Source organism: Argopecten irradians, chromosome 4, assembly GCF_041381155.1.
Source record: "Argopecten irradians isolate NY chromosome 4, Ai_NY, whole genome shotgun sequence".
In the NCBI taxonomy this organism is placed as follows: Eukaryota; Metazoa; Mollusca; class Bivalvia; order Pectinida; family Pectinidae; genus Argopecten; species Argopecten irradians.
The window spans coordinates 23,692,849-23,720,068 of NC_091137.1; the positions used below are offsets into that span (position 1 = coordinate 23,692,849).

Here is a 27,220-nt window from a genome sequence, read left to right on the forward strand (position 1 = left end):
CTTGCTGACATGACAAGTAGATCAGATGTCAAAGTTAGACAGATTTCAGCAATGTAAATATTATAATTGTTTCCATAATATTAATGCCTTTTAATTACCACATAATAGAATTAGGGCTCAGTTTTTATCGTCAATTACAATGTTATAATTACATATATCATAAAATAGTTATTGTTGTACAAGTAACTATATAGTTAGTAAAGCTGACTAATATTAATATCACTGCGTATAATGGAAATCCGAGGACAATTGTTACGGCTGAATAAAACCGCACACAACGCAGTTGATGTATTGGAGCAGACATATGTCTACTTTTGGTTTACATATATGTATCATAACTGATCGACACGTCATAGGAGACTTACCTGTATTTATAAATACTTCACAGATGCAAGTCACGTGGTATTTATAATCGAAAGAGGAAGGAACGCAGTTGACATTTTGATACCAAAACTTAAATATGACTGCTGCAGTAGTAGGAAGTACTGATGTGGATGTGAAGGAGTTTGGATACGATGTTAATGTAGCTGAGGTTCCCCAGGCCAAATTGATGTATTATCTAGATAGTATATGCTACGCTCTCAACCTTGATAAGTCAGAGTCGGGGGTACGGAAGTTGAGAGACCACAGAAAATACAGAAGTCTCACCAGTGATGATATTGATGAACTTTTGATACTCTGCTCAATATTCTCACCAGACGCTTTGCTGGGCAAATGCCTCTTTATGGATGATGAGATGTGTGGAGACAGTTTAAACAAGTTTTACGAACTTAACGCCGTATCGAAAAGACTGTTAGTCACAGAAGAGATCGTCATTGGTGGGCAAACTCGAAAGGTGCTGAAGATCCTTTGCTTCAGAAAAATATGGTTGGAATGCTTTTACATAGAACCTTTGAGTCAATTTAAAGAAAGGCTTGAACGTATTGCTGGTCGTATTTCCGGGCGACAACGCCAAGGTCCAGGGCAACAAAGAAGTATGCAATCGGCCGGTCAAGGCCGACCACGTCCACAGACACCGAGATCGACACCAAGACCGGCCCCTACCCCTGCTAACTCACCGCCTGCTCCTGCCAGCAACAAAGAAAGTGGATGTTTGCTAATGTAAGGAAACCACATATAATCACATGACAGACACAATGGATGATAAACGTGAAAGTACCGTAAAACAATTCTGCACGATTTCAATCCTATTTTACAAATCGAACTTATATTTCCACGCATCATGATGAACTGCAAGATAAAATATTTATACTTCGTTTAAGAGTAAGAGCGAAACAGCGAATATTGATATAATGGTGTTTACTGTTTACAAATGACAATATCGATGTTTAAATGAACGTAATGATAAGTTATTGATTTTTTGGAACATAAGAATTCTATCGGTGTGTAATGTTTACAGCGATGAACTTCAATGACGGTGCAAGATTCCAGCGAAACAATGGTTTCAAAATGGATTATAAATACCCGGTATTGTTATTAAACAAAACATATGCATGTGATTTTAATTTTTCATAATACAGCCAGTTTTTTTTGCAGTCGGACTGTTATCATTTCGAAGAGATAAGAACAAATTGAAGCGGATTTAATATCATTTTATTGTTATATGACCTAGATATTTCATTTATTCGGATATTTTGCATTGTGGTGTTGGTTTATCATAAGGTGTTTGGTGACGTCGTGTTTGTTCCTCTTGAATTGATATTAATTAATATCAATCATTAACTGATTTACAAAATGAATAATACGAGGGTACGCCGTACATATAAAATAGGCTTATAACGGGATTATTATCGCAACCTTATTATCCATTCGTTCATTTCATAATAAAATACAATTAGTTATCAACAACAATAGACATTTTACTCTGATATGACATTGTGTTTATCACCATGATTACAATATAAACAAATCGCAACTTCTGTTGAAAGTTGTAAAATGTAAATGTAAAGCATTCCGTATTTTCCTTTTAGGTGAAATAGCAACTAATTTTCCAGCACGATTTATTTTCGCGGTAGAACGTTTTACCTGTAAATCGCGAAATTATGTCGTCATGAAAATGAAGTTGGGCATAAATACGCAAAATTAAGTCGCCATGAAAATGTAGTTTGGCATAAGTACGCTAGAATTATGTCGCAATGAAAATAAGTTGGGCATAAATACGCAAAATTAAGTCGCCGTGAACAGGTAGTTGGACATAAATACGCAAAATTAAGTCGCCATGGAAATGTAGTTGGGCATAAATACGTTAGAATATGTCGCCATGAAAATGTGTTTGTGCATAAATACGATAAATTAAGTCGCCGTGAATATGCAGTTGGGCATAGATACGCAATATTACGCTGCAATGGAAATAGTTGATTTACAATGACATAAAAGTAATAAAATCAAGAAAATATAGTATAGTATAGTCCATTAAATCGACATAAATCTGGCAAAGAAATGCGATTTGATAGGTGGTAATATAATTTTACATATTGCTTTTTAATCAATGCCGATTATCTTGTACGGAATTCTAATATTTTGTATTTTATGTATAAGTTGCAATGTTATGTGTAGAATTATTTTACATGCTAGTATGCTTTCATGTAAAACTCCCGATAATCACATATACAAATGTACCCATTTTTTCCAGTATGTTTTAAACATTAGATGCTTAACATATAGTGATACAATTAACCTAGGGCATATTTCTCAGGTTGTTTAATTCTATATCAACCTTAACTTAAGACGATATAGATATATTTCAGTCATTAATTAAATAGGAAATGATATATGAGCAGTAAGAAATGTTCGTAAGATAAATTCAGATTTGTAGGTACCAAGATATATCACATTGGTGTTTGACTTTATACTTTATAGTTTTAAGATTGTTAATTAGAAGCAAGTAGCAGATAATTTTCTGGATATTTTATTTGACAAATAAAGGGCATTCACAATGGTCGTATAGTTTACTTATTTTATGCTTACATTTTCCCATTAAAATTATATATACGTGTACATGAACTCGTGTAAATTGATAATATAGGTTTTTTTCAAAATCGATAATTTATACGTGGACGTCTATTGAAACATTTGAAGAGTACGGTATTATGGTATTTATAGTAACAAATTGTTTGCTGCTCTTAACGGCAATGGCAAATGATTCCCATTGTGTCATGTTTATGATAAGAAAATCGATGGAGCATGACTGTTTTCTCTGAATCAATGGCGCCTGACTGTTTTCCCTTACAAGAACACTTTGTAAGACTGGGGTATCAGTAAAATATGTCATTACAACGAAAACATGTGGTTATGTAGAATTATCTGGTACGACAGATTTGTCTGCTGGATACCCTATTGCTGTACATAAGAAAATAATGTCCTTTTTCTTAAACAGTAACAGTCTGAGTCTCAAAAATAATGGCAAATTGCAGAAACTTTCATTGATAAATAAAATATAAGTAACATACGAGTAAGTTTGCTATATTAGGAATTATTCGTGTTTATTGAAATCTTATTATCTTCATATTTGTTTTCTTGATCATATTTCGCGGTTTCATGTTTTGTTGTTTTTGTACATTTTTATGGGTTTTGTTTTTTGGGGCTGGATAAAGGCCCTATGGGCCTTTTCCAACCCTTTTGGGATCGTTGGCATTTGGGAGACAATTTTATCACAAACCTACAATAAATGAAATGTTACGAGGCAAGATATAGTTCTCTTATTATAGTTTTCCTCTTTGTGCTAAATACACATTTTAACCGATTGTCAGGTATGCATCATAAACAATATCATAATAAATTAATATTGAAATGATTTTTCCGTTTTGACCCATTTATACACATCCTATAATTTTGTAACACGTATTAATGTATTTACGCGCTAAGTACAAAATGTACATGTGTAACGTATCACACATGTAGTTACTATGGTCGGATTATCTTATATTACAGTTAGCTGTAATGCCATGTGTTTAATTTTGTTTGTTCTAGAAAGTTGGTCCATATTTACATTTACTACATGAAATATTTTCAAATAATTAGTACATACATGTGCATGAAAGCGGTTTACATGCCGTTATATGAAATATTCAAAGTGTGACTCAGGTTTTGCCACAGGTGCGCTGTAACATTCTCGCAGCATGGCCCTTATTAGTCCGTTAAAACTGACCATAATCAAAGGCTCAAAAGTCTGACTGATCGCCTGTTTATGGTCAACTACCTACTGCTCATGAAAAGCCCGGGATTGTAGTACAAATCTGGCGACAGCGATATTAGGACTTCTGTAGATTTAATTGGGGCCAAAGAGGTCTTGGCAGTTAAAAGAAAACATTTTGCACTCACTTTAATACATGTCAAATACAAACTCATCACTTTAATGATGCTATGTCATTAGTTATGTTCGAGACGTCCTAGAATCAATGTTTGGGTAGCCATCTTTGAAGACTGAAAGTTAATTTTAACACCCAATCACACAGTTTGGATCGATTTCCAGTGAAATTTGGCGATTCTGATTGGTTGTTAAAAACAACTTTTGGTCTTCTGAAACACTGATTCTTGGACGTCTTGAGCATAAATAGGGACATAGCATCTTTAATGTGATTCGTTGGGATGTGACATGTATTAAAGTGATTGCCAAACGTTTTCTTTTAACTGTAAAGGCATATTTGACCCCAAACAAACATGTAGAATTCGCTAGTTTTGTACTACAATCCCCGGCTTTTCAAGAGCAGTAGGTAGCTGACCATAAACAGGCGATCAGTCAGACTTTTGGGCCTGTGATTATGGTCAGTTTTAGCGGACTAGACCCTTCACTGCAAACGGCACCTATACAGCACGGCAGTGCGGATATAGCTATTTAGGTACAGGTCCCTTATAAGGTCTAAAATGCATCATATGCCATAATACGGTCGAAACAAAAACATAGTATGTAAATAAATAAATAAAAATAAAATTACTTCTGTATATCGTTTAATTCCCTTGTTTTATAGTGATTCTCTTTTGGCAATCCTCATTATATTTATATACATATCTAGAAATAGCATCCCACAGTAAAAGTTCAGGGCTTCGTCACACGCGTGAGGAATTCCCATACGTGTAGGAACACGCTGTCGCTGTGTATGGTGAACCCAGATTGCTAGGTCCAAGGTTATGTTAAGACTTAATTTGTCAGGTTTACATAGAGTATACCAATGAATGACAGAGACTAAAAGGCAATGTAAATGTGTATGATAGATAATTATTAAATATATTTGATAATGACTCAATAGGTATAAGTATAGGCCCTTCCGTATACATATTATACCTGTAATTACCCCATTTACCTATAAATGGATGTGATTAATGACCTTCTCAACTTCCGCCACATACGTCTCAGGTCAATGAATCCCTATCTAGGCATAGGTGGATACATACACTGGGAAAAATGGAAGGGGCCATAAATACTCACCTAATTAAAGCACAGAGACCCAAGATAGGAATCCTATAGAACAACAGCCAATTGGTGGCTTTAGAGAGGGGAGGTGATTAAGAAGTCACTACTAAATAGAAGCCTTAGACTTGACTAGAACTAACTGGAACAGACCATTTACACCCCTACCCAGGTACAGAAAGGTACAGAACTTTGGTTTATTGAAGGTTATTTTTCCACTCAGATATGAGAATATTAAATTTTAATGTTAGCATTTCCAGTTTTTTCCATCAAAAAACATTGAAGTTGATACAGTAATACAAATTGATGGATGAGGTATGCCCAAGAACCATTCACACTAGGTATATATATATATATATATATATAATACACAATATACCTCAAAATTAATGATTTACGAATATGTGTTGCATTTAAATTTTAAAATGATTTGTGAGCATATGTATTACTGTAACGAATTTTACCATCAATTTGGTAACATAAATCCACATTAACAGTTACATCGACTGCTCAACTTTAAATAGAAATTATTTAGTTTTAATAACAACATGATTGTCATCGCACCGTTTTCCTAAATTGTCTCTTTAAAAGGCACACCAAAAACATGTCTGTAGTTGAATACATGTAACTAAATTCTTAAAAAATACTGAATAAACTCTAAATTCTGAGATAATTGTGTCAGAAATGGGTGTTCAATTCACATCAATTTTCAATCGGATAGGTGGAAATAGTTTTGAAAAAAACGAATTATTTCTTTCTGCAAAATCCAACAAGCACTTCAGAAGTTCCAAAATAGTTCATAAGTGTTTGATTTCAAAAGCACTTTCTTTTGGTAAAACTAAATTTGGTTCAATAACTTTTGAATGAATTCTATGATTTTTGGTACTGTTGCCTTATACTTAAAGATGCTCCACCCCGACAGGGCATAGACTCATCATTTGAACAATTATTGGTGTTTAACCGTGTATATACATGTCTAATTAACACAAAAAATAATATAAGATAATTAATTTTGCTTCTGGTGCATACGCAATCAGTACTTTATTCCATATAGGACATAGTGCCAGGGAATCTTTTCGGGATGCAATTAATCATTTACAATATTTTTATCTTGAAATAAAATAAGAAGCTCAAACTTTTCAATTGTGGTAATGTTGTAAAGTGATTTTTGAAAAAGAAGAAAAATACTCATTCGTCTGTTCCTGTTTTTTATCAAGAAAAATACCATTTGTCAGCGGTGAAGCATCCTTAACCTACTGTTTTGTTTCGGTTAAAAATTCTACTGCATGAAGCCATCAAATTGAAAAGAAATATAAAGACTGCGTCTTTCTGTGCCAAAAATCGATTAAAAAAAATAAGCACATCTGTAATATGGAAAATGTCATCCAACCATTTCAGTACTTGCAGTACTTTGATTCCACTTGTATCTATCATCCTTGTAGACGTTACAGGAGTCACTATAAAAACCTATTAATTATCATAATAAAAACAACTATTAATTGCTATATTTAGAGGTATTTTAAAACAGAAAGCGAAACTCGTATTGTAATCCACATAGTAATAATACACCTTGGGTTGAGAGATCTGGAGGCATTCTGATGACCTAGACAATAATCACTATGATATTAACTAAAACGTATTCCGGCGGTATCGCTTTAAGTGTTACTTTTTACTCTCGTGAAGGACGTTTCTCCTTAACTGTTGTGTGTTTAAATATGACATTCTTTACATTATGCACATATACAACGTGGCTCATCATGGCCCCGCTCAGACGACATTGTATAGTCCTCCTTTGTCTGAATTTGTTTTCCTCTATAAATTGCAACCAAGACGAATCTAAGGATCCACGTGATGATGCCGACAGTGTCATGAAAAACTGGCTTGATGTGTACGAAAATAAGTTTAAATTGATGGAAACCGAAATTGGAAGCACCTTCAAAACTATTGAAAATATGATTAGACGAGGACTTGGCTTAGAAAGCAATGATGGTGACATCAAGAATGGGAGTAGACGAATGGACAATTTAACGAAGGAGGTTTTGCAGTTGGCGGAGGAAATCCAATACCTGAGGATTAATGCTACTAAGTTGTCGGCAGTCCATAATGACTTCGAGGAACAAAGCCTTTCCAGCTTAGACAACGGGGAGTTAGAACAGCACCAACAGATGTCAGCTTTTTCTGATACTCTAAATGTGGTTTCCATCAAATTAGTATGTTTCAATCAAACATTGTCTAATTTGTCCGATGTATTGAACGGAACACCCATTAGTACAAACATACCTACTACTGTTGTTACAACAAGCAACACCTTACCGAGTACAAAACCGATAACAACGACCACGCCTACTACAACGACCACGACAACAACAACAACAACGCGTACCACAACGACCACGCCCACTACAACGCCAACTACAACGACCACGCCCACTACAACGACAACGCCAACTACAACGACAACGCCCACTACAACGACAACGCCAACTACAACGACCACACCTACAACAACAACCACGCCTACAACAACGCCCACTACAACGACTACGCCTACAACAACGCCCACAACAACGACCACACCTACAACAACGACCACGCCTACAACAACGACCACTACAACGACCACGCCTACAACAACGCCCACAACAACGACCACGCCTACAACAACGACCACGCCTACAACAACGACCACGCCTACAACAACGACCACGCCTACAACAACAACCACGCCCACTACAACAACCACGCCTACTATCACGACCACGCCTACTACAACAGTTATTCCAAGCAGTACCATTATCAGTGATACAACCACAGCAGAAACAGGTAACCCAATGCGGGGTTTTGAAATCCCAACACGACGTGGGTAAAGTACAATTTATCGTCAATTAGTCGTAACCCCGTGAATATGACGTAAGAAAACTTATGCTAAATGATAATGTCACGATCACCGGAAGGTGTGACTAATCGACAATATATTGTACTTTACCCACGTCGTTTTTGGAAATCGCCGTATTAATGATCGGCATAATGAAATGGACCAGAATGTGCCTTCTACATTTTCCCTTTGATGATATTGATATTTTCTTTGATGAATTCTATATAAGATGATTTATAACCTAATTTAGAATTCCAATCCTAAACACTACATATTATTTTTCGATCTGAACTGAAAATATGCCATGCATGAATATTATTCACATAAACAATATGACTAATTTTGATACTCGTAGTGTATATTCACATTATGATATTATATTGTATTCAATTACTTTTAATTACACTAACCATGCATATTAAACGCATGTAAAGACTTATTTGTTCGAAATATTTTCCATAGAATTTCAGTTATATTATCACATTTGATATTCACATCTGATGACGGATGTAATTACAGATTTCAAATATTTTTGAAATTACGTTTTATTGAAGATGAAACAAATACGAAAACTGCTATAATATACAACGAGTAACGTTATAATGACAACACGTTAGAAAACAAATAATATTTAAATATGATGAGTTCCCGTATATTTGTACTTAATCTTCGTTCTCCGGAGACATGTTTTTTACTTATTGTTTATATCATGAGCTCTGTGTTTATACAAAATAGCTGGTTAATAACTAATTACTTATTGCGGGTTTGAAAAAAAATTGTTTGTAAATTCAAAGTACTTTATGTTGTTGGTGGGTTAAAGTCCGATACAATCCAGATGAATGAAAGAAAAGAAGTTAATCTGAAAAAATCAGAATTGAGCGCAACAATGCGGAAACCCATATTTAAATTTCGGTGTGACAAAATCAAACAATTAAAAAATGAGAACAAATAGAATAATGGAATCGTCCTCCTGATTTGATAGTTTAAAGTAAAACAACCTTAAAAGGTCTTAATGCATTTCATCTGAGTTTCCACTTGTATCATTCCTGTACACTTTATACGCGCCCCTGTAAAAATATAAATTGCATCTGAAATGAGCGTGTGTACTCGCTTGTATAATTTCGTGTAAATATGTTTGCTTATATAATAGTGATGCCTATTGCAGTAATTGACCTTTCACGGGTAAATCGCTTACTGTTCTCATATGACAATAATGAAATAATAATATTCAACCGCATTAAAGATTTTTTTTTTAATTTTAATTAATTCTATATAGACTCACTTAAAACAATCATTAAAGCTCTGGGGTTCCTTGTCAGCATCTATCAGTTGAAAACACATTTGAGGTCAAATGTCATTCACGCGTGGACTGTGGCCTCAACAATGCGAAATTAACGGATTTCAGGTATTCATCTTTGTTCATTACAAACATAATTATCACTGCATTTTTAAATAACTAGTTTCGTAATAAGGATATAAACACTACTATTAGACAATGTGTTCGCTCAGACGAAATTCTGTAGTCTTTCTTAGTCTGATTTTGTTTTCCTGTGTCAATTGCAACCAAGATGAATCTAACGATACACGTGATGATGCCGATACTCTTATGAAAAACTGGCTTGATGTGTACGAAATCAAGTTCAAATTAATGGAAACTGCAATTGGAAGCGCCTTCATAATTATTGAAAATATGATTAGACGAAGGCTTGGTTTAGAAAGCGATGAAGCTGACGTCAAGAACGACAGTAGACGAATGGACAATCGATCGAAGGAGGTTTTGCCGTTGGCGGAGGAAGTCCAATAATAGGGTTAATGCTACTAAGTTGTCGGCAGTCCGTGACGACTTCGAGGAACAAAGCCTTTCCAGCTTAGACAACGGGGAGTTAGAACAGCACAAACAGATGTCAGCTTTTTCTGATACTCAAAATGTGGTTTCCATCAAATTAGTATGTTTCAATCAAACATTGTCTAATTTGTTCGATGTATTGAACGGTACACCCAAAAGTACGGTCATACCCTGTAGTGCGGTCACATTAGATAGTACAAACATACATACTACTGTTGATGCAACAAGCAAAACCTAACCGAATACAATACCTATTACAACGACCATGTCCACTACAACGACCACGCCTACTACAAGGACCACACCTACTACAACGATATTACCAACTACAACAATCACACCTACTACAACAACCACTCCTACTTCATCGACCACGCCTACAACGACCACGCCCACTACAACAACCACGACTACTACAACGACCACGTCCACTACAACCACCACGCCCACTACAACGAACATGCCAACAACAACGACCACATCTACTACAACGACCACGCCCACTACAACGAACATCCTACAACAACGACCACATCTACTACAACGACCACATCTACTACAACGACCACGCCCACTACAACGAACATGCCTACAACAACAACCACATCTAATACAACGAACATGCCTACAACAACGACCACATCTACTACAACGACCACGCCCACTACAACGACCACGCCCACTACAACGACCACGCCCACTACAACGAACATGCCTACAACAACGACCACATCTACTACAACGACCACGCCCACTACAACGACCACGCCCACTACAACGACCACGCCCACTACAACGACCACGCCCACTACAACGAACATGCCAACAACAACAACCACATCTACTACCACTACAACGAACATGCCTACAACAACGACCACATCTACTACAACGACCACGCCCACTACAACGACCACGCCTACTACAACGACCACGCCCACTACAACGACCACGCCCACTACAACGAACATGCCTACAACAACAACCATATCTACTACAACGACCACGCCCACTACAACGACCACGCCCACTACAACGAACATGCCTACAACAACGACCACATCTAATACAACGAACATGCCTACAACAACGACTACATCTACTACACCGACCACGCCCACTACAACGAACATGCCTACAACAACGACCACATCTACTACATCGAACATGCCTACAACAACGACCACATCTACTACATCGAACATGCCTACAACAACGACCACATCTACTACAACGACCACGTCCACTATAACGACCACGCCCACTACAACGAACATGCTTACAACAACGACCACATCTACTACAACGACCACGCCCACTACAACGAACATGCCTACAACAACGACCACATCTACTACAACGACCACGTCCACTACAACGACCACGCCCACTACATCGAACATGTCTACAACAACGACCACATCTACTACAGCGACCACGCCCACTACAACGAACATGCCTACAACAACGACCACATCTAATACAACGACCACTCCTATTACATCGACCACGCCTACAACGACCACTCCCACTATAAGGACCATGCCTACAACAACGACCACGCCTTCAACAACGACCACACCCACTATAACAACTACGCCCATTACAACGACCACTCACAGTTCAACGGTCATACCAAGTACTACCATAACAAGTAATATGACCAGAGCAAAAACAGGTATCATAGTAAATGATATTTATTATGGAACAGTGGATAATGTTAATTAATGCATTTAAATACGTGGGCAATATGAAAAAGACCAGAAATCGCTTTCTTCTAATTGTTTTGCATATTGTGTAAATGTTATCATTAATTAATTTGATATAAAAACAATTTCATATTGATATTGATTAATTAATGGGGCCGACGAGTGCTAACATATTATTACAGGCCCTCCACCTCTGGGTTGCAAGTTCGAATTCCATATGGGGTACTGACCGCTGGTTGGTGGTTTTTCCGGCATTCCTTCACTAACAACCCTGGCAATTCCTCAAATGATTTGGGCTGTTGTCATTAAACTTACAAAATTTAAAAGATTAATTTTATCAACGATATGATTTGATTTCTAAATAATCTAGAACTCCGTTGTTGTGCATCATAAATTGGTCGCGATGCGGTAGATTAGCCTTTGGCTTAGCATGTTATCCTTGAATTTACAAATAAAGAAATAAAGCAGATTCTTTGTCAGTCTGAATTTTATATTAATAAAGATTAATAAAGATGAGTTCCCGCATATTTGTTCTTAATTTTCGTTCTCCGGAATAATATTTTATTTTTTAATTTGCAGCATGGATATGTTAATTTTTGTTAACACCCCATTTATAAATGATCGTATAGTATGAATACAAAGTACCTGATTAATAATTTGAAAGATACATATTTGTTTGTAAATTCGAGGTACTTGATGGGTTTTGTTATTAACGCAAAGGAGAAGGTACGTTAAGACTCGAATATGGCCTCAAAATTAATTATCCAGTAAAGAACAAATTATTTTGCCATATAACAGCTGAATACATTTGCTTACACATTAGATCTCGAAAATATCCCGCATGTGCCAATTATGTTTACTATGACGTCATCAACATGCAGTTTCCCGCCATTTTTCACAAAAATCCTTAAAAAATTATACTTTTTGAGTGGTTTTCTCTAAAAATGAATGTGGCCGCCTTCGTGGAGCAGAAAGAGATTTTCACACGTTGTGTATCGTGTATTTACACATATCCATGCAAAATATATAGTTGTTCCAAGGTGCCGGCCAAATCCATTTCAAGCCTTTTCTAACCTAAAGATGATGAATTTCAAGCAAAATTTGGTGAGAAGAGGAAAATCATCAATTTGATGACGTCAAAGGTGGGACACATCGTGTACATGGTTATAAAAATATGTTTTGATGAATGGCAAGTATGAGAGTATTTATTGATATGATATTGATGGGGATCAGAGTTAATATTTTTCGGCCTGAAAAATTAAGGCCAAATACTGGTCCTATCATATCTACTCCTTTTGCACAATCCAGAGAGAAATAAAACAAAAAAGAAAGTTAATTTGCGAAATATTTAGAATTATTCTCAGTACGGAAGACAAAACACCAGATTCCCTACAGTTAGTATTCATACAATTAATTATTTTGAAATTAACATGATAAACTTTATCTTTGAAGCGTATTAACTATGACAAACATGTGGATTTATTAAGATGGTATTTATAATTAAGGGCCTGGGAATTTGAAGTGTCAATTATCAGGAAGAAAATAATACAGTTTACATTTTGTACAAATACATTATCACACATCACACGTGTTCCGGTCACAAAACTCTACACACTTGACATAGTGCTTAGCACTTAAAACTTGAATTGCCTTCTCGACTATAGTCTCTTTTCTATATATTCGCATGATGCAAACAATAAAAATTATATTTTTATATAATTGTTAACTCTAAACCGATTTATTTTCGCGTCGACTTAATTTCGTATTTTCACACATAGCGGTGTTTTTCACAATTTAATTTCGTGATCAAGACCTATTTAGTTATACATATAACCGTATTTAAAACATTTTAAGGGCGAATTATTTTCGCCATTTGTCTTTGCCGACGAAAAACGTGAAACTTAATTACACGCAAAAATACGTGGAACCACAGTATAAACTAAATTTGCTTATCTATCAATTATTACAACTTATGTAAGCATTAAAGTTATCAGCTAAATATCCTTTGTAAAAGAATGTCAAAACTCAAAGATAGTTCCGTTTTTGCCCTTTGTATGGTTTAGTATCGCCACAACTTATGAACACATTTGTTCATTGTTATTCTGAAAGCTAGTATATAGACTTCTTTGAAAAAGAAACCTCTACGGATTCCCTTTGATAGGAAATATATGCAAATGGTGCCGTTGTTAACTTCCAATACACCATAATTAACAGGTATATGCAAATTGTAGCAAACTTATCATGAGCTTTGTTTTTAGTTTGATTATGTATAATTTGTTTCTAAATAATTTATCCTTGGATCCAACTTATTGCACACAAACTAATTTCTGCTTATTATTTTCATCTCTAAATACCTTGATTTAAACGTTCGGTTAGAAGGAGGGACTAGTGAACTTTGTTTTTAGTTCAATGATATATAACTTATTTCTGAGTAAATGTGTCATCAGTTGTAACTAATTCATCGCACAAAAGCTAAATACAACAGTATACTTAGTATTTTTATTTCTAAATACTCCTGACCCTTGACCTTTTAACATGCAGGAGACGTCCGATTGGTGGGAGGTCCGTCTAGGTCGGAGGGCAGGCTAGAGATCTACTACCATGGACAATGGAGTGCTGTTTGTGACGACGATTGGTTTTCCGAAACTAACACCGTGGTCGTATGTAATCAGCTAGGCTACAGGTATATCATATGTTATCATGTCAATTAACGTATACTGTAAATGTGTCAAATTTCACGAGGAGAAAACTTTGCTATTTTCTCTTATATAGTTGTTCGAGGGAAGAAATTTTCGCATCTTTCTATTGTATTTGCGGGACTTTTATGTACAAGTAGAAATAAACTTGACAATGATATAGCGAAAAGAAATCCTTTCTAAAAATATCAACAATGCAATAGGCTTATTACCATATATATGAGTGTTACCATGTCAAATTGGTAATGGTTTGACGCCATGACAATCAGGTTACAGATATAATATAAGCGCATTGATTTCATGTAAAAAAATAGTACCAAACTGATTTGGATTTTAAACATATTTTCCACAACAGATTTAATTATAAAGATTAATTTAAATAGATGTGTTTATGTTATGTGAATATAACATAAAAAATCTAGGTGTACTCTCACCATGAAATGCTTTGTAGTTTATCAAGAGTATAATCCGATGTTTGTGTTATATCTCCATATCAAAATAAATTTCGAGTTAGTCCTTAAATACATGATCGGAAAGTCCATTATATTAAGTATAAATGTAGAAGAGAAATTTCAATACAAATCGTCGTCCAAATAAGTATTTTTTATTTTTACTCTACTTGCGGTATATGTAGAAATGTGATTAGTTGTGCTATGTTACGATCTTTCCAATTATTGATCCTCGAAGGGGAGGACGGCATCCATCCAGTTACTACGGCGACAGTGACGTTTCTTACTGGATAGACGATGTGATATGTATTGGGACAGAGGAACGTCTCAGTGACTGCAGGTTTAGCGAGAGGGACTATGAAACGTGTTCTGACAGAGCAAACGGACAGGTGGGAGTACGATGTGATACGGACACCGGGCAGTCCGGCATGGAAGGTAGTTTTCTAGTATGTCAAGATAAGTTATGTAAATTCATCTATGCATAGTATAACGAGTGTGTTGAAGAACGTTTCAGATGATTTCATTTAAGTTCGTCTTCGGGTACAATAGTATATACCATATACTATTTTTTTTTTAAAGTTTAATGAAGTATACGTCCACTTTACACTCACAGCTTGTATCAATACATTTCCTATGGCTCAACAGTTGATAAATTGATAAATTATAAAATTTTGAAAACAATTATTTTCTGGATGGACACTATTACACATACATGTAATTATTTAATGAATTAATAAAATAAACAAAGGTATTTTTGGCATGAAATAACTAAAGAATCACACTAAAAAGTAATAATTTTAGTTAGTAAGATCATACCACACAAGTTCCTTTGAATACACTTATGAAGTGTCGGTTATGTTGTGTAGGGGAGATACGACTGTTGGGCGGACCGACTGACCTAGAGGGACGATTGGAGATATATCATGATGGGCAGTGGGGCGTGGTGTGTGACAACAACTGGAACTATACTACTGGTGGGGAAGTCGTTTGTCGTCAGCTCGGCTTCGGGTATGTAGAACTGACTGATCAAAAGTTTCAGTATGTATATTTAAGGAATCCCTTAACTTAAAATTCTCCATGGGAAAACATTACAGATTTTAAGGAAGTCTCCTTGAATTAAGATTTTTTCCTTAACTTTTGTAATGCTTTGCTATGAAGAAATTTATGAAATTTTCGTGAAATTGGGCTCTGATTGATAGATGATTAATGTTGAAGAAAAATCTGAACAGTACATCAGCCGTAATATATCTTATATGGATGTAGAGGCCGACAACCCCTGCATCCATTACCTAACTATGAAACTCATATTTATGTGTTTGCTATTTCACTTTAAATAGTTTTAATCTGTCATATGGCTGATTGCATACAAATCCTTTCTTTTAGTTTATAATTTCTAATTTTATAAATATCGTAAATACATGACTAAGCAGAACAGTTAAGTATTTTTTTATATGTTTATTTATCGTTTGGAGAAAGACCTCATGGCCTGTGAGGTGACCAATATAATTTTAGTCCATTTCCCATCATCAGTAAAAGTTGATTATTTTATTAATATACCACCCGGTCACTTTCCATTATGTCATTGCGAAAGTGAGGCTACCAGTGTAGCATTTGTAAAACCATAACAAATATCGACATTAGATGGTTTTGACCGGAAACATGGTAACAATGTTAATGGTCCATTGCCTTTCCGATACAACAAATAATAAAATGTTCCTAAGAAACAATAATAAATTAAGAAAAGTTGTATCGATAGCCTAAGCTGAGGTTAAAGCCCACAGAAATAAAGTTTACCAGTGTAATATATGTTAACAGTGAAGATTCATCTCGTTATTTTGCCGTCTGAAGCAGTGATAGCCAAATAACGCGCGGTAATTAGGACGGCAGTGGGATCTTATGAATAATGACATAAATGGCGTCGTCTTGATTGTATACGTTAGAAACTAGAAATACGTGAGACCTTTATGTCGACAGAGGCGTAATATGGCCCGATTCAGATACCTGGTATGGCACAAGTTACAGCAAGTATTGGATAACCGACGTTGTTTGTGACGGAACGGAGAAGAGCTTGACCGATTGTAAATATAGTGAGAGTTACAGCCAACCCTGTTCAATCCGGAGTAACTGGCAGGTGTCAATCAAGTGTACAAAGAAAGAAATGACAACCACAACAATGAGCACACCTACTTCTCCAGAACCATCTAAAGGTAATGCAAAAAATCACTTTATTGATGAAGTGAATGATATCATATATTTTATTCCTCCTTGGTAGGTTAAGATATAAAGCATTTTAATACCATATTAGTTAGAAATTACTTGTTACGATAGCCCTAATAGACACAGAAAATGACAAATTTTTAACGAAATTGAAAAAGGACTTTTACCTTGTTTTGCTAAGATACTTATTTCGATTTGTCGAACCATCACGACGAGATAGTTGGTATCCATCCTCTTTTTACTAACTCGAGTTTTTGTACCGTGATATTAAATTCCATGATTTCAGAAATATGCCATCAAATACATGTACATAATAGAACCACGTGGCCTTATAGAATGAAGCAGAATATAAACGATGCAATGGATAAATCGGGAAAATTGAAATGATTTCAATGGGAGCTCTGCATGGCGATAACAAATTGAGAAACTATAATGCTGAATTTCACATCTAGACACTTTCGTGTTTAACAACTGGTCTCATATCGTCAGCAATATCCTTGGCATATAAGCACGCCTGACATTATGTCACAAGTATTTATCAAATATTTCCCTATTCACCTAGAAAATCAGCCAAAAAGCTTTCACGTAGTCTTCATCGACGTGCATCCCTATAGCTTCTTATTTCGAAGTAATTAGATTGAATGAACATGTATCATAATCATAAGTATTATATTTCCAGGTCGATATGTATTCTAGAATAAAACAATAATTTAGTCAACAATTTAAAAACATGTATAACAAAATTTGCATTTTTATGCAGCTCTACTACCTCTTGAAAACGTGCGACTGTTACGGTTACCAATAGACACGGTCACGTTGACCTGGGACATTCCTAGTGATGACATGTTGGCCGTGCATGTATATTACACAACCGTAACGGACACCTCCATGGAAAAATGGCAACAAGAACAGTTATCAGGGAACGTAAGGACAGCAATGATCACAGGACTACTTCCGTCATATTCCTACGCCTTCCGGGTTCAAGCGATATACCATCAGGGTGGCAGTGAGCTGTCCGACGTATTGGAAGTCTCTAATATAAGTAATTATAATGCATACATACATGTTTATTCTTTTCATAACAAAGTATGAAAGATATTTAGAAATTATTAAGTATCTTAGTAAAACAATGTTTATCTTTTACACCAAAACAATTTGATATGCTGTAGTAAACTATATCTTTCATCTTTCGTGACCACTATTGCAGTCAACTTTGAAAAATATGAATATAGCTTAGACTGCAGCATGCATCTTGAATACAGGACTTCCAATGCCCTGATAGTGTTTATTCCTTCTATGCATATTACAAAGTTACATACTTGTTTCTGTTAAGGAAACATCCGTCTGACGAATGGTGCCACTCCTAACGAAGGACTAATTGAAGCCTTCCACGACAGTACTTGGGGACACGTTTGTGACAGTCACTGGGACGTTCGGGACGCAGTGGTCGTCTGCAGGCAAATAGGCTTAAGGTAGGTCCCAGTTAGAGGAGTAAGGCACTATCCCTCCCATACTTCACAGAGTCATCCCGTGGTTGCTAGAGAAACGATAAGTCTATCTTACTCAGTGAGATTGAAGACAGCTCACACTTGCTGTACAATTGCGTCATTAATATAATTTTGATGTATAACGACGGTTCTGTGATAATGACGCGGTAAACACGTTTCAAAAGGATATATGTGTGTATCAAGTGGACAGAGATATCTCATTCGTCGTGTCTAATACCTTGATATTCCAAGTTCTAAGCTTAAAGTGTTCCTAAGTAGAGGCATACTATATACTGTACATCTCAATTATAGCCATGCAATGCATGCCACGGTATATCCAAGTAATATGCGTAAGGTTTGTGATCCAAGTAATATGCGTAAGGTTTGTGATAAGTATAGACACCGTCGTCGGAATGTTTAAAATTCATTTCAGTTTAAAATGAAAGGCTTCAGTTTTCTCCTTTATTACTATGTGTTAAGATTTCAGTTGTCCCTTCTCAATGATGAAAATAGTAAGTTATGAAGTAATATACATGTATTTAATAGGTATTTATATCATAGTGTTTCATTGACATCTCGCAAAACCGTTTTCACATCCCGAAATGGACAGCTTTGCAATGGAAACAGGTGCTGCATATCATTTAAAAGAAATTACAAATGCTTTGATAAGTGATATCAGAATTTCAACCGCAATTAAAATGAAAGGCCGATATGGTTTTGAAACACCTGTCACCTTGTATATAGTGCACTACTGCAGCAAACAGCGGGGGCGGGAGTTTAGCGTCTGGAATTATCAAGTTCGGTAACCTACTGTAAAGTGGTTTCATATTTCAAAGATCGCCATTCGGTGCTCGCTCTAACTGTGTTGGTATTGAGTCTATAAAAAATGTATATATTAAACTATAATGGAAATATTCTTGGTTGTAATTCTCATTCGGCTAATCAGCTTTTACATATCTTTTCTTCGACTTTGTTACGGGCTGTAACTAAACTAATTACGACCACTTGTATTAATGTAAGTGAACGTATCATTTATGTTCCCAATTTGATTTATTGTTGTTTGAAGATCATACTAATGAATGCGTGAAATGTATGAATAAAGCTCTTTGACACGAATTGCAGTGATTAAAAGTCAAGAACAATATGAACAACATTTTAGGTCAGATGAGACGAAGTCTCATGTAACCTATTCCTCTGACCTATTCTAATCGCCTTTTGTCCGACGTCGTGCGTTTCGTGGCACTGGGATCTCAGATTTTCCCCTGGTCAGGTGGTCAAAGTTTCTATAGTTTATACAGGAAAAACACATTTATGAGCATAAAGAAGTTTTTAGAAAATGAGTCAAAATTGGTAAGAATTTTTAGCCTTAGATAGCAGTTTAACATTATATGCATATAGATCCTGGCTGATCCCCAGGGGCCAGAGGGGCGGGGCCAAAAGAGTCAAAATGGCTAAAATTTCAAAAATCGTCTTCTCCACTCGCAGATGTAGTAGAATCAAATACTCTTTATATATTGGAAGGACTTAAGGATGAGTTCCACTGTCGCAAGGAGACACAACACGGGTATACTGCAGTCTCCCAAAAACCGAAGACATTCACACGCGCATCAAATTACATATGTGAAAGACCGTCCATAAAATACCTCAGTTATTAACAGGATGTGATGTCTATTATACCAAAACTATATACGGCTATAGGTTGTACTACGGTCGTGGCCTAGTCTAATGAGTGTTATTTTTGCTTTTTTTAGCATGGCGTATCAAGAAAAAGAAAGGAGATATGTTAGTAGCAATTTATATTTTGATTTCGCGGGACATTGATGTAGTGGCGAAAAAAACCCCAAACACAGATATTGAGGAATTGATGAAATATATATATACTCTAACAGCCAAATTACGAAATTTCTAAACCAATGAAATATACTTTTTCCAGTTTGTAATTGTAAATCCAGACAACATTGACCTGTACAAATAACCGGCTATACGATATGCTGTGGTATCAATGGTAATACCTAAAGGTGAAACTATTCAATCTGCTGTTTTTGTTTCCATGTAGCGGAGGAGAACCACTCATTGGATCCTACTTCGGGAAAGGGCTGAGTCACAAAGTGTTGGTGAACGTCTCCTGTACGGGCAAAGAAGAGGAATTCGAAAAGTGTCCGTTTGCTGTCGTGGATATGACGACATGTGGAAATAGCGAGAGTGCCGGTGTTAGATGTAACCCGTTCGTCCCAGAAATATCGTCCAAAGGTGAGGGTACACCTTCAGAAATTCAAAATAGTTTACTCAACAGGTAAACTATCGAGGTGATCTTGAAATACAGATAGATGACGAATGTATATTTTACCGTCATGATATTTAAAAAATATATATATAAACGTCTATGTGTCAGTCTAAACATTCCCATAGTCAATATGCGCTGTATGCTTACTTGATATGAAGGGTATAGGTATATGTCCAGTTAATTGTTCCAAAGATATTTGAACATTTAGTTTTTATATATTGTTTAATTACACGCGAAATACTTATTTACTTAAATATTTGTAGATTTTATTTCGTCTCCTCAACCAGAACATGTTTTTAGATTTTAATGATGTTTATAATGTTTCCAATCATCAATAACATTTGTGCATGATATCATTGATGATACTTTGCAGGTAGTTCCAAATGTAAACATCTTGTTTATCTTTCGTTCTTTGCATGTGTTCACCGATTTATTTATATGTATATATGATACCAATATCTAGATAATCTCCAGAATTATTTAGTGATTTGTTACATTTAAAACAGATGAGACGGATAAGGAGATGATTTGTAATCTAGCTGATGTGAAGAGATGTTCAGAAATTGTCGCCCACATTAATGATGTGGTTACCGGAAATACTAAAGCGGATGTACACTCCTGCGAGTATGTACTTGTACCAATCGATAATGTTGTGTTTAAAATATACAAGTATCAAAGTTTCCTTTCTCGGTCAAGGCCTTTTTTCTTAAATGATCTCAGATTAAAATTGAAACTAAATGAAATAAATAAGGTTTACAAATTGTTCATTTAAGCTTCCTTTTCTTAAAGTATTCAATAAGGAAATTGTCCACTACAAATTTCTTTAATTTGAAGCAGCTTTGCATTGAATCAAAATATGAATTTGTCAAGATACGTGTTTGTAGTATATGGTTTTATAAAAGTGATTATTCAATGTGTTTATTTACAGACACACATACCCCACGTTTGCCAGCTGTCTCCACGACCTTTCCCCCGGATGTAAAAGCACAGATAACTTTGGCCCTTTGAAGGCGATGCATCAACGTTTTCGCAAAAAATGTCTAGAAATTTGAAAAAAATCTACATAAATCCTTATGAATAAAAAAACCCAGCTGTGGCAATGAAATACCAAATGCTGTATGATAGGTTTCGTGAACAAATGAAGTACTTTGTTCTAAAATGTCTTTAATGTGTTATTTTATTAATCTTTTCTCGATTGAATATTCATAAAGGGCAACATAAAAAATGTTTTGCTTTTGCACTGCAAAATATGTAAATAAATCTTTGCTTTGCCTTTGGTGTAAAAAGCTTTGATTTCCTGTTTTTATTTAGTTGACATTCCCCAGAAATAAATTAGTAATCATTACCGTATTCTAATTATTTCTGTTTTAAAGAGTTCTAGTCCAAAGCAGGGGTAGTATGCAGTACTAAATTCATGGAATCAATATGGCAAAGATATGTCATTCTTTCTTGTGATTTTCAGAAAACAATAGTAAGTTTCCACATACCCTCGCATTGACCTTGCAGACATATTCGTTGAACCAGATTTTGTGGCGCCCAGGGTAAACGTTGTGTGTACGTAAGCTTATTTACAACTCATATGTTAGTGTAGTTATGAGGTATATCAATGGACAGAAATCGTACAGGAAAAAAAGAGAAGCTATTAGAGAGTTATTATCTAAGAAGACATTTGTATCGGGCATATCTTATAATATGTTATTTTTTGTAAGTGCATATTAAAAACCAACAAAAAATCTCTAATATTTCTTAAATAACTTCAGATGCGGTTTGAAATTGTGATGAACATATATGATATATACAACTTTGAAATAAAAGGGAAGTAACTACGTATACCTATTGGCTTAACTGAATTCACAAATGGAGTTTTATCTCAATAACAAGCTTAAATTTACACCTTTTCACATTGACCATCATACAGTTATTACATGTTGGTAATCCTTCCCCTGAACATAATGATGTAGAATTAAATGGTTTTACTATTGAAGCCTCGCTGTTGGTCTCCACATACTTTGCTAATGATTTTCCCGGTACAGGGTCGTTCCTAAGGAAAGTAAACCGAGTGGGCGTCCTCTGAACGGAGCTAATTGGAGGCTAGACCTAGTATATAAATAAACACAAAACTTTCTCACGGATTCACCAAGCAGTGAAAGGCTTCAGACTGGAGCAAGAATGGTGTTTTAATAAGGTTTCATTTGATAATGTATCTTATGTAATTAATTTTAAAGCATTTTTGAACGTCAAGTGCATTTGAATCGTTACAAGAAGGATATAAAATAAATGTGCATGCTTTTGCTGTCATTTAACAGATATAACGTAAATATCGATCTTTATTGTGGAATAGTTGCATAGTAACATTCTTTAATATTACACTTCAACTCATGATAAGGACAATTAAACTATCACAATTGAGTAGAAAGTGTAATATGTTCCTAGCCTGGACAAGGAAGACGACTTATAATATGATATATGATATCAGCTGTACCACTCAGAGAGGCGTTTCTTAAGTGTGACTAAGTGACATTGAGTACTTCAAATCAACAAATGGAAATCAAAGAAACTCAAATCAAATTATCGTATGCCTTTAAGCTTTATGCTGCATGGTTACATTTTGTTTTATTCTCCATACGAAAATACTACAAAGGGTGTTAAACCTTTTATTGAAGCATTACTCAAATCTACATCAATGTTACTTCTGCAGAGCTTGCTTTAGGATGATGAATTTACATGTGCATTTCCATCGTCTAAATGATAAACTGTCGATTTGTTACAGCAGTTATGTTGTTAACATTTCATCAAAATATTAATGAGTTTATACTCGATTAGAGGATAAAATAGCCATTTTACATTTGTCATAGTAACAGTATGCACAATAAGTGAATTTTAATCTAAAATAGCATTTTGCTTATTCTATAATGTACTTGGGTTATGAAACAAATTATTTCTACGGTTGTGTAGATGTTTTTGATATGATTGCTCAATATAAACAGAATTTTCATCATAACACGATACTCACCTTTTATACTGTTTTGTTATGAAATATAAATCAAAGGTCCCGTTTTCTCAAAATGTGACGTAATTCTTGCATATAAATGACGTTAAAATTAATACTTGTTCAATTGGGAAGATTACATATTGAAAAGACTTATCACGTATATGACTAACTAGACACTTCTTTTGTATTTGCATATTGCAGTTATCAGTCCTTGCGGTTAGGAATTAATTGAGACATGTGTTTGCAAACGTAAAGTCGAAAACGTCAATGATGTCCACAGAATAATTACGTCACACTGGCTACCTACCTGCAAGTGAGCTAACTCTATAATATGCAATGCCTGAAAAGCTTTGCGGGAGGCGTTGATACTAATGTCAATCATGTAAAGTTTACCTCCACGTTTCGTGCCTGACTGATTCAAAGGTTATATATCCTGCGACATTTAGGCTGTATTTTGGCCATTTTAATGTGACAAAATGACAATTGAGAACAGGGGATAAACGTGTCAATTTATGAATTCAAGTTTAACCAGATGGCTCTCATGTGTCGTATTTGTTGGCATATCGCTTAGAAAATGAATAAATTTAAACACCCTTACAGTGAGGGTAATATGTAGAATGTCATCAGTGCAAAATGAAGCTAACAAATCTGGCTACATGTCAACTTCGTCTGGAAATCCGCTATTTTATGAAAGATTAGGGGTTTTGAAAATATGTTAATACGTAAAATAAGATAATTTATATGGTTATAGAAAAATAATGTAATAACGCATAAACGCTGATGCGTAAGACATAAGCGGATGAAAGTGTTTTTAAAATTCGTTCTGTGGTAATTAGTTATCAACCACATGCCGCATGATGGTTAATGTCAGTCTCCAGATTGAGCAAATACGACTGGTATACACAATGTAGTGACGTTCAAAACATAACCATTTCATCACTAAAATGAAAAATTTACCAGATAATTTACCGTGAGTATCTAATATACAAGCCATGTGGATTTCTGATATCATGCAAGTGGTATTCAGTTTTATTATATGAAATCTACCGACGCACCCTAACACTAAGAGTCTACAGCCCTGGATTAAATGTACAACAGCCATATGAAGCTTGTTAACCTGTCGAGGAGGTTGATAGATGCGGGGGTGGAGGCCGGAGGGTGAGGGGAGGGCGTTTCTGTTGTTCAAACAAGGAATGGAATATGCTATAAAACATCTCCGACAATTAATGTAATTATTAAAAAAATAGTCAGTATATGGTTTGTATTTTGTGTCATATGTTTCGACGTCTGATATGCAAAAATTAATGGTTATTTATGAGGATGAAGCCGAAATCGAGATAGAAAGTTCGCCAACATGAAATCTGCCGATTTATTGATACTTACTGTAGTTACTCCCACATATGTAACGTATAGCAAGGAATCAATATATTAATATATTAATTAGCAGAACAAATCTATAAATACACCTGTTTTGAATATCAGAACCAAAACATCTTTTTTTTATAAATATACAACCCAAATACTTTCTGATAAGCTTTGTTGAAACTTGTAACCCCCTGTGTGTCTGTGAGGACAGGCATTGTCAGCATTGTGTATTAATATATCAGGTGGCTGTATGGAGTGTTTATAAGGAGGGCTTTCCTGGCCTGTGTCAGCGTACTTAGGTCTAGTTTAAAGCGTCCCGTCGACTGCTTCCAGCTTCATACCGTTATCAAACGGTCTCGGAGGAGGGAGAGCGTAGTACATTAGCAGCTGCCTGCACCTTACGGCAATGGCAGGGCTATGTTTTGGTGTTTTACGGTGGGTTGTTTTAGTGACATGTATATGGGGTGCAATCTCGAAACCTAGAAGCATTGCTAATGAAAAGCCACAGAAAGATGCGGTCACAGCAAACTGGTTTAGAATGTTTAATGCTAAATTCAGGCTTTTGGAACGAAAGATAGATTTGGATTTTAAGATCTTAGGCCAAACTCTTAGAGAAGAATTAAAGGGAAGAATAGGTGGCGGAAATATACCCCGTCCACCGATACCGAATACTGATGGAATTGAGGAGGCGATATCTCAGCTAAAGTTTGAAATTCAAACTCTTCAAATGGATATGAAGCAAATGGCATCGAATCAACTAAGGTTTGAAGCGAACTTTATGTCAGCTTTGGAAAATAGTACCGCTACATTACAGAACAAATTCAACGATGTATCCGAGGTTCTGACGGCCGTGTCGGACAACGTTGACAGTTTGAACAATTCCATTGTGGCCTTGACTGAGACAATCGACAACCTTTCCATGGAACCCAAGGTCACCACACCAGCACCAACACCAAGTAAGTTCTCCTCCTCAAAATTGTCATATCTATATAAAAATGGACCACGTGATGAAATGGTCATGCTGTGAAACTCCTTGATCTATATCTCTTTTATCAACCTTGAACTTCGAAGCACTTAAGAATGCCGTCAACTATAAGCATGTGGAAGAGCGATCATGTTTCACGTTCTATTCTTTATATTGCATCCACTTATGTTAATTGATCATAGATGTCTATAACGTTAGCGTTTGATACCAGACACCAAACATTGATACCATCAAAATTATCTTAACAACGACTTTTTTTTACAGGTCGATGTGAGAGTGTTATTTTCCTAAACCTTTGATTGTTTCTTGTTCTTTTGCGCAATATTTCTTTTATAGTATTCACGACTGTTGTTTTATATAGTGCATTCAGCAGATAAAGCTACATACAATGTATCAAATGTCTATGCATGTCGATATGTATTGCACGGTACTGCATGGATAACAATAATATGCTTATACTCAACATAAATAGCTTAAATAAACGATGTATAAGTTCAACACTTACAGGTATTTAAGTGTTATGTAGGCACTTTTGCTCTCTTTATTGACACAAATGTGAATGACAAATTGAAAACCATTCAAAACATCTGTTTCAACAAGTTAAGTAACATTTCATAAACTATCAAATCGACAGATTGCAATAGCATAAGTCAGTCATTTTTGTCTTTAACATGACTAAAATGTAAATTAAGTTAATAATAAAAAGTGAAAATTGCTCACAATGTCTGTACCACAGATACCGTATTTAGCACAAAATTTGCCTCCAAAATCTTTTTTGAATGCAACCTAAAACACCTTGAATCCTTTCCAATACTTTATAACTTTGACGAAAGAATTGATATTTTTCGATCCCAATAATTTACATAACAACGGACGTGTATGTCCTACGTGTGTGGTTCAGTGTTTAA

At 35.4% G+C, this 27,220-nt stretch overlaps 5 protein-coding genes across 9 annotated transcripts in view; all 5 read left to right on the top strand.

Annotated features, from left to right (window-relative positions):
* Positions 1-390: 390 nt before the first annotated feature.
* On the top strand, positions 391-2,940 carry LOC138321035 (uncharacterized). Its single transcript, XM_069264427.1, has one exon. The coding sequence runs from the start codon at positions 461-463 to the stop codon at positions 1,103-1,105; it is 645 nt and encodes a 214-aa protein (XP_069120528.1). The 5' UTR covers positions 391-460; the 3' UTR covers positions 1,106-2,940.
* A 4,157-nt stretch (positions 2,941-7,097) lies between these two features.
* LOC138321039 (scavenger receptor cysteine-rich type 1 protein M160-like) lies at positions 7,098-23,774 on the top strand. 3 transcript variants are annotated; one of them, XM_069264433.1, is made up of 11 exons: positions 7,104-7,929; positions 8,020-8,230; positions 14,379-14,520; positions 15,221-15,417; positions 15,849-15,990; positions 16,957-17,189; positions 17,960-18,241; positions 18,533-18,671; positions 20,743-20,936; positions 21,477-21,594; positions 21,899-23,774. In XM_069264433.1, the coding sequence occupies exons 1-11, from the start codon at positions 7,123-7,125 to the stop codon at positions 22,020-22,022; spliced, it is 2,589 nt and encodes an 862-aa protein (XP_069120534.1). In that variant the 5' UTR covers positions 7,104-7,122; the 3' UTR covers positions 22,023-23,774. The 3 variants fall into 3 exon arrangements, 2 of the variants coding, with proteins under 2 accessions (XP_069120533.1, XP_069120534.1); XR_011208274.1 differs by lacking the exon at positions 21,899-23,774 and adding an exon at positions 20,438-20,468 and having other exon boundaries at positions 7,098-8,230; XM_069264432.1 differs by having other exon boundaries at positions 7,103-8,230.
* On the top strand, positions 8,243-10,945 carry LOC138322005 (mucin-13-like; the record flags this gene model as incomplete). The annotated part of the gene is made up of 1 exon (XM_069266064.1): positions 8,243-10,945. A coding segment is annotated over exon 1 (552 nt), but the record flags the coding sequence as incomplete, so codon positions are not given.
* LOC138322006 (hepatitis A virus cellular receptor 1-like) lies at positions 10,948-14,372 on the top strand. The gene has a single exon (XM_069266066.1). The coding sequence runs from the start codon at positions 10,948-10,950 to the stop codon at positions 11,854-11,856; it is 909 nt and encodes a 302-aa protein (XP_069122167.1). The 3' UTR covers positions 11,857-14,372.
* Positions 23,775-25,653: 1,879 nt separating the features above from the next.
* LOC138321037 (scavenger receptor cysteine-rich domain-containing protein DMBT1-like) overlaps positions 25,654-27,220 on the top strand; it is a 95,833-nt gene continuing 94,266 nt past the window's right edge. For all 3 annotated transcript variants that reach the window (XM_069264429.1, XM_069264430.1, XM_069264431.1), the window contains exon 1: positions 25,654-26,283. In XM_069264429.1, coding sequence (XP_069120530.1) covers positions 25,734-26,283 — 550 coding nt within the window. In that variant the 5' untranslated portion in view covers positions 25,654-25,733. The remainder of the gene's footprint in view (positions 26,284-27,220) is intronic.